Here is a 7,738-nt window from a genome sequence, read left to right as displayed (position 1 = left end):
ATCACTGTCTACAGTGGAAACAAGCCGGGCTCAGAATAACAAAGAAAAATTTGGCCCGGCAACAAGAATAAATAAATAAATATAAATATTTTGTATTCAATATAAGCTTGAGACTTGTTAAAGATCAACGAAAAAAGAGAGTCACATACATATATAATTGTTGTATATAATTTGTTGTTGGTTAACAGGAATTGTTCTATGACTATATAAAACAATAGACTATACTTAATCTCTCTACACCTCCCTGCCGAGCACATCGTCGTAGCTGACGCCAATTTGTCGGCGTATCTGATCGGTTAAAGCAATCAGCTCCAAGCTGGCAGCATGCGTGTACTTGGGGCTCTCCAGGAGGCGTTTCTCAATGCATTTGCGGACCTCCTCCGCTTCGTAGCGCAGGCCACAGGAGTTGGTATAGTGGAAATCAAACTTGGCGCTGGGCAGTGGCCAGGACTCCGGCGGATTGTTGGATTGTGTCAGCTGAGTGCAACACCAATAGTTGGAGAGCTTAAGAATGAAAATTGCTGATTAGCTGATAAGCTCCGGGTTCGGGTGCAATAGGTTGACAATGCGATGCGATAAGCTCACCTTAATCTCGCCCTTCGTGCCCACGATTATCGCATCGTTGCCCAGATTCTCCAGACCCGTAATGAGTGCCATCAGTCGACGGTTTTCTCCGTAGTCTAGAATCAATTCGGTTTGCACATCGACGCGTTCGGCATTCAGCTGAGTGCCGCTGGGGATGATCCTCACGGGCGCCGTGCCAAAGACAAACTGGCCCAGCTGCAGGGCGTAGATGCCAATGTCCAGGGTGATCGAGCCGCCCAGCGAGCGGCTGGCGATGCGCTCCACGTTGGCCAAGCGGAAGCCGTGCTGCAGCCTGATCAACTTCACCTCGCCAATGCAACTGCTGAGCAGCAGCTCACGCAGGCGATCGTAGCTCGGAAAGAAGCGACTCCACATGCCTGCAAGCAATCCAATGCAATCCAATTGCATTACCAATTGCAATCCTTCCCCGCCCTCACCCACTCACCTTCCATGAGAAACAGGCCACGCTGCTCGGCCAAGGCGTAGAGCTCCCGAGCCTGTGGCAGGCCCAGGCACAGGGGCGTCTCGCAGAGCACATGCTTGCCCCGCGACAGCATGAGCCGCACCACGGCATAGTGGAAGGGATTCAGCGTGCCCACATATACCACATCGACATCCCGGTCCAGGGAGAGATCCTCGAAGCCATCATAGTGTCGGGCTATTTGATTGCGCTGCGCAAATTCCTGGGCACGAGCGCCCTCCACATCCGCGACGGCCTGCACCACGTGCCGGGAGTTCTCGATGGTGCCCAGCGCCGTGACAAAGTCTTGGGTGATGCGTCCAGCTGCTGCGATGCCCCAGTTCAGATTTTGGCTCTGCATTCTGTGATCTGTGCAATTCTGTGCTGTCGACTCGCAATTGTTGGCGCAACTGTCGGAGCGCATCCGGCGCTCGGTGCGCCAAGTGCGCCTCTTATCAGGCCCTGGCATCTGCATTCACTGCATATTTCATTACGCTCCCAACTGATAACAAAGTAACACGGGCAGAGCTTTCTATAATACGTATCGACTATCAGCCCAAGTTGCGTTCCATTTTATTCAGCGTCAGGTTAATTTGTTGATCGAAAACCTTGGGCATAATGTCATCTGGGTCCGTATACTAAAAGTAAAGTAAGGTAAGCCTCTGAAAATTGAATTTCGCTTTATTAACATATTTAGTCAGAGCTGTTTAAATGCTCGGCATGGGTAGGGTATTGATAATATAATGCCTTGAAAGTAGCTAATACTAAAAGTAAGTTTTTTAATAATTATTACATTACATTAGTTTTACACATCCTTATATTTTCTTTTTTGTAACTGCTTACAGCTTTGATGACAAAAACATTTAAATAATTTTCCATTACTTCGAGTATTTTATATTTGTATTTTAAAGTGAAGAAAACCCTTTCGTCTTCTATAACTCTGGTCACCTGTCTTGCAAATACATATCAGTTCGAAGACCCGCCCCTTTTTTTAGAAGGGATTAAAAGTCGCCCATCTAAACAGCTCAAAATAACTTTATGTAAACGTACATTAAAGGTTGTTAGGAAACCAAACATAAGGGCAACAAGGGAGATTTTTAATCGTCCTGTAGCCGTCCTTTTGTGGCCGTGCTATAGTTGGTAAAGTCAGCAAATAATGCTTTACCGAAATCAGATCCAAACCGACTTTGCTTCCAAGTATAAATTTTAAATAACACAAGTAAGAGTCAGCACTCTCCGAATATAAAATTCTCGGAGTTCCGCGTGGAACTGTCATCTCCAAAGCTCAAGATCTAAAAACATACATAAATCGGCAATATAAAGACGCAATCCTTTTTCTAATAGTCAAAAGCCATGGGAATTGCTTTCATTAATCTCTTCCGTGTTTATTGCCCCATCTTGATGAACTTGGGTCAAGGCCTCCAAAACCCTATAAATGTGGTTTCTCAATTTTGCGGTGAAGCGGGAGGTATCAAAAATTTAAAAATTCAAAAATAAGTGTGTCTAGCTCTTTAAGTTATATCGACAAAATATGAGAAACATGTTTTGCGTAAGATATATGAGAAAACATAGCTTTCATATAGACAGAGGACATGGCTTAATTGACACGCCTCTTTCTGCCTGTTTCATCCATTTGTTTAAACTTGAATATACCCATCTTTGCCGGTTTTCAATGGGTAAATACAAAAATTAAAAATTGATAAGCGCTATTGGGATTGAACCGCCGAGCTCCCACTTCCCAGTTCGACGCTCAGACACCGGAGCCAAAGAAGCTCACGACGTAAAGTTTGCAAAACATAATTATATAGCTTTCTTTCTTATGAAGTTCTGACCACAGTTTTTCCCAATTTGCAGGTGAAATTATTCCAAAAGGAAGTTTCAGTAAATTTCTAAGCTTCGGTGAGTTGACACCGTTCAGTCGTTCAACCAGCCAAGACAAACTCTTGTATATACCTGTAGAACAGGTATCAATTTTCATGATCCTAACTCATACTAACTAAGTGGTTTAGAGCCGTCAAACGAAAACTATTTTATTTGTAATATGAACAAAATTTCTTCTCGTTATCTCTATATATAAAACTGTTTGTCCTGACTGACTGACTGACTGACTGACTGACTGACTGACTGACTGATTGATTGGTGATCAACGCACAGCCCAAACCGTAAGAGCTAGGAAGCTGAAATTTTCACTGTAGCTACCTTATGTGATGTAGGTGCACGTTAAGACGGGGTTTCGGGAAATTCTACCCGCAAGTGTGGAAAAATCGCGAAAAACGTTTGTGTGTAACTTTTTTGTTTACCATCCGATCGGCCTCAAATTTATTTTCAAAGGTCTTTGTTCAAATTTATTTGAGGGGTGTTTCGCACTTTTTGGAAAATGCATTCCTCCTTTTGCTTCAAACTTATTTTCAAAACTCTACATAAGAACTTAATAAATACGTATTTCAGCGATTTGGGAAATTCCACCCGTAATAGTGGTAAATTGGCGGAAAACGGTTGTATGAAAGTTTTTTGTTTACCATCCGATCGGCCTTAAACTTATTTTCAAAGATCTTTGTTCAAATTCATTTAAGGGGTGTTTCAGACTTTTCGAAAAATACGTTCCTCCTTGGTGGAAATGGAGGTCAAAGATTTGGTGGATGACGTTTTGTGTTCAAATTTATTTCCAAAGATCTATAAGAAAAATCATTTGAGACGTGTTTCACATTTTTCGCAAAATCTAAACTCCTTCGGTGGAAAATGCATTTCAAAGTTTTTTTTTGTGAATTTTAAGTTTGTTTGATTCCCGTCCGATCAGTTTCAAAATCATTTTCAAAGCTTTTTGAAAACATTGATTTTATAACATACGTGCCACGGGCAAGGCCGGGTTATACCCGCTAGTACTATAGAAATAGTTACAATATAATAATTACAATAGCTACAAACCAAACATTTTTATCTAAGAACTTGGTCATTTAGGGAACTGAACAACAATGATCTGGCTTTGATTTCCACGATAATGGAAGAAGCGTAATATTAGACGAGGGTCATGGTAGTATATATGTATAAATCTATGTAACAAAGAATATAGATTGCGAATACATAAACTGTGATTAAACTGACAATTGATTTACTATAGCTTGACCTGAACAAAATCACGATTTCCCGGCAAAAACCAACTTGTAGCTAAAATTTGCGATTGTGCAACCCAAATGCTGATTGTACAAACTGCAAACTTCCCATGAAGATTAGATAAGGCTTTTAAATAAATTTAGATAGAGTATAGATTATAATTGCGTACATAAAAAGTTAAAATCGTTTTTTCCAGTTATTAATACATTTGTATATTATATGTTTGCAAATTCGCTCTATTCCTCATCATATTTATTTAGCACACCGATCTGTTTCCTAATCGTGTCCTCGATCTGGGCAAACAGCAAGCTGTCCGCATATGTGACATTCTTGTTCTCCACCTCGCCAGCGAGTATGGATTGACGCACTGCCTCCGCCTCGTAGCGCATGCCCTCCGAGTTGCCATAGTTGGTCGCGTACTTGCCCTTGGGCGGCAGCCACTCCTTCTCCTTGCCATCGATGTCAATCAGTTTGTTAGGCGACCAAAAGTCAATCAACTGAAATGCGAAAATATTTGAGACTTAAATCGAATGGAACTTATGATATGCAGATTAAGGTAAGGAGAATCGAATAGGTTTGCTGTGGAGCAAGCCGGTTCGAGTCCGGAATGAACATTTATTTTCACTGGAAGCAAACCTGGTTCGGTTGCCCGGTCGCCTACAACATAGCTGAACCAAATTCCAATAGAGAGTTGCATGGAAAAATGAATAGATTTTGAGGAATTTTGGATAGAAATGAAATTCAGCTCGGATCGTGTATTGCTTGGAATATCATCTCTAGAATAGGAAATTATAAATTAAAAACGAAATATGTAATTAATTTTGAAAATATATAAGACAGCTTGACGGACTCGAACCCCCGACCAATTCTTTTGGGTTGGCAGCCCTGGTAAAGCTCTGCTGATAAGTTCGGGTTCTTGAAATAGATTTTGTGTCGTCACGAAAACACTCGACTTTGAGCACATGCCGGCAACGTGAACGTTTATCAACAATATTTTGCCTGCGAATGTGCTGAATCATATTGGACGTTATTGACATACCGTTACTTGTCCTTTGGTGCCCTTGATGACGGCCTTATTATCCAATTGCTCCTTGCCAGAGACTCGCATGCGTGCAGTACGTCCGCCGCTGTAGGTGAGCGTGGCGCTGACATCATCATCCACGCCCTCGGCATTGGTCTGGCCGGTTGATTCGATTTTCAGCGGTGGCTCCTGGAATGCCCACTGCGATACTTGGATAGTATAAATGCCCAGATCGTAGACGACTCCGCCGCCCAACTCCCGTTTTCTGCAAGAAACAGATTAGATTTTGTGGCTAGCTGCGAATCGCCCAGCTAAGACTTACTGCAGCCGATCGACATTGGACAGGGGAAAACCAAAGTTGACCTCCACTTCTTTGATCTCGCCTAGGGCGCCAGTCTGGATGAGCTGGCGCACATGTTCATAGGAGGGAAAGAAGCGTGACCAGACGGCCTCCATGAAGAAACGTTTATTTGCCTTGGCGGCAGCCAGTATGCCCTCCACCTGTTTCTTGTTCATTGCCAGCGGCTTCTCGCAGAGCACATGCTTGCCATGGTTCAGCATCAGCAAGGAAACCTCATAGTGCTGCGGATTTAGCACGCCGATATAGACCACATCTGTATGAGGAGGAGTCGGTGAAGAATAGGGCCCACTTGGCAAATGTCAGGCAGGCAGGACACTTACCCACATCTTTGCTCTTCGCCAGCTCCTCGTAGCTGCCATAGGCATTGGGTATCTCGTGCTTCTTGGCAAACTCTGCGGCCCGATCTTGGGCGCGTGCTGCCACAGCGACCACCTTGTGATCGGTGGCCGGCAGCGTGCTCAATGCAATAACGAAGTCCTCGCTAATTTTGCCAGCGGACGCGATGCCCCAGCGGATGAGTTTGCCCGACGACATGTTCTACGTTTCGATAATGCCCTGTGAATGAGTTGATGGCGGGACGTGTTGTTAGTTAAATATGAAAACGTTGGTGCCGGTAACACATCTGGGTCGTGCTATCAGCAGTGGGACAAGGCAAGAAAACGTACAGAGCGAAAGGGACAGAGAAACTTTCCGATAAGGTTCGATGGTCTGCACTTCAATATTTATCTTGATGCCCTTTGCAGAGGGTATAAAACCCTTTCTTGAACAACTCCAAGTTTTTATACACTCTGCCTTTTGGTCGTAGTTCTAAAATAAAATATCATAAAAAAGTTAATCGAGGATCTATTTTATAAAATAAACAAACAAAAAAACAATTTAAATACCACAAGCCAATCTCTCGTTGCTTATGCTTGATCGAAATGTTGGGATTTCACAATGTTATTAAATTAATATCATTGGACTTTTTATGACAATATAAGTGGCTAATTTATGGCCAATTCGTGAGATTTGTTCTCTTATCACATTAATTAGTATTTTCCCTTATATATATACATACATGTGTGCAGATGTCCACAATTATTATTCTGTTAGTGGAGACGTATTAAATACATATGTATATACTATGTGGATTAACATTAAAAACTGTGTGCAGCAGGCGAGCTTTTAATATACATTTTTGTTTACAAATGCAACAGGTGCAGCCGTAATCGTATTATTTATTTCTAAGGTGCATTTAGATATGTTTTCGCCTAAAATAGTTTAAATTCTTTAATTTACTATACCGGCTAGTTTTACAAATATATGTATGTACATACATATATATTAACATGCTTTTTCTACTGACAATTATACCTTAAAATAATTGCAGCATGTTTACGATAGCTTACCACACACTCACAGCGTTAGAACTATTTTTATAACTAAAAACTTTCCGCTGTGTTCTGTAGTGCGACACATCGACAACAGTCAACAGTTTGCTTTAACAGTAGCATAACAGAAGTGACAATACACATATACATAAACATTGTTAAACACTATTATTAAAAGAAAATATAATTTGTTGTCATGCCATTCTATCATTTCGGTTTGGGTAAATAATGTTTGTTATTTTATTTTACAAAACTTGATTTTTGCCGAGCTCAAGTTAGCAATAAATAACGCAATTTGAAAAAAGCGCCATTGCAAGCTTGTCATTCCCATGTAAGCGTTGCGCCGAACTTGACGAAAGTGGGCATCCATGGCTACACTTACTTAACGATCTGACTGAATTAAAGCAGCCCTGGCATTGATACTGTGCGCGTTGCAAGTAAATTTTTGACTGCCTTGTTTTCTTAAATATTCTGCCATCTGTGCGACCAAAAAGCATCTTTGCTGTGCAGCAATTCGCATTGCACATCGCTACACGGCTGGTCTGAACGCTACGCTGTGCTGAAACGCGATTGTTAACATGTCCGAACGCTCCAAAGGTGACGTGTCGCGCGTTAACAACAATGCAAATCGAGTTGTTAAAAATCCGCTACTCAGCGCCTCCGTGACGGGACTCACCTTTGATGACTTTCCTAACAAGCCGGTCCTGCTACCAGCCGCCCCGCCTGTGGTGCATGCACCGCCACCGCAGCCCACGTCCGCCCTCATCGCTGGCATTCTCAATCGCGGTAAGTGTGTCAGCCACGAGAGAGCAGAGATTGAATTAGAGGGA

At 42.4% G+C, this 7,738-nt stretch overlaps 3 protein-coding genes across 3 annotated transcripts in view; 1 reads left to right on the top strand and 2 right to left on the bottom strand.

Moving 5' to 3' along the window:
* Positions 1-146: 146 nt before the first annotated feature.
* LOC135426151 (trans-1,2-dihydrobenzene-1,2-diol dehydrogenase) lies at positions 147-1,470 on the bottom strand. Its single transcript, XM_064679150.1, has 3 exons — positions 1,031-1,470; positions 586-962; positions 147-504 (listed from the first exon to the last, which is right to left on the bottom strand). The coding sequence occupies exons 1-3, from the start codon at positions 1,467-1,469 to the stop codon at positions 235-237; spliced, it is 1,086 nt and encodes a 361-aa protein (XP_064535220.1). The 5' UTR covers position 1,470; the 3' UTR covers positions 147-234.
* Positions 1,471-4,294: 2,824 nt separating this feature from the next.
* On the bottom strand, positions 4,295-6,127 carry LOC135426129 (trans-1,2-dihydrobenzene-1,2-diol dehydrogenase). Its single transcript, XM_064679125.1, has 4 exons — positions 5,859-6,127; positions 5,500-5,791; positions 5,196-5,442; positions 4,295-4,653 (listed from the first exon to the last, which is right to left on the bottom strand). The coding sequence occupies exons 1-4, from the start codon at positions 6,070-6,072 to the stop codon at positions 4,393-4,395; spliced, it is 1,014 nt and encodes a 337-aa protein (XP_064535195.1). The 5' UTR covers positions 6,073-6,127; the 3' UTR covers positions 4,295-4,392.
* A 1,203-nt stretch (positions 6,128-7,330) lies between these two features.
* Positions 7,331-7,738, top strand: part of PAPLA1 (Phosphatidic Acid Phospholipase A1) — a 28,505-nt gene continuing 28,097 nt past the window's right edge. Inside the window, exon 1 of the mRNA XM_064679160.1 lies at positions 7,331-7,694. Within this exon, the coding sequence (XP_064535230.1) occupies positions 7,487-7,694 (208 nt within the window). The 5' untranslated portion in view covers positions 7,331-7,486. The remainder of the gene's footprint in view (positions 7,695-7,738) is intronic.

This window comes from Drosophila montana, unplaced genomic scaffold, assembly GCF_035044405.1.
Source record: "Drosophila montana isolate Dmon_TW-CO22-7 unplaced genomic scaffold, ASM3504440v1 contig_1964_1, whole genome shotgun sequence".
NCBI classification, from domain to species: Eukaryota; Metazoa; Arthropoda; class Insecta; order Diptera; family Drosophilidae; genus Drosophila; species Drosophila montana.
This window is presented reverse-complemented; position numbering and strand designations above follow the sequence as displayed.

Excerpts from the sequence above, each read along its gene's own strand:
- LOC135426151 (XM_064679150.1), bottom strand. The coding sequence starts at position 1,469 with ATGCGCTCCGACAGTTGCGCCAACAATTGCGAGTCGACAGCACAGAAT. Across the intron at positions 963-1,030 it reads TGGCCTGTTTCTCATGGAAG|GCATGTGGAGTCGCTTCTTT; the intron begins GTGAGTGGGTGA and ends GATTGCTTGCAG. Across the intron at positions 505-585 it reads GCACGAAGGGCGAGATTAAG|CTCTCCAACTATTGGTGTTG; the intron begins GTGAGCTTATCG and ends TTCATTCTTAAG.
- LOC135426129 (XM_064679125.1), bottom strand. The coding sequence starts at position 6,072 with ATGTCGTCGGGCAAACTCATCCGCTGGGGCATCGCGTCCGCTGGCAAA. Across the intron at positions 5,792-5,858 it reads GGCGAAGAGCAAAGATGTGG|ATGTGGTCTATATCGGCGTG; the intron begins GTAAGTGTCCTG and ends CTCCTCATACAG. Across the intron at positions 5,443-5,499 it reads TCCAATGTCGATCGGCTGCA|AAAACGGGAGTTGGGCGGCG; the intron begins GTAAGTCTTAGC and ends TGTTTCTTGCAG.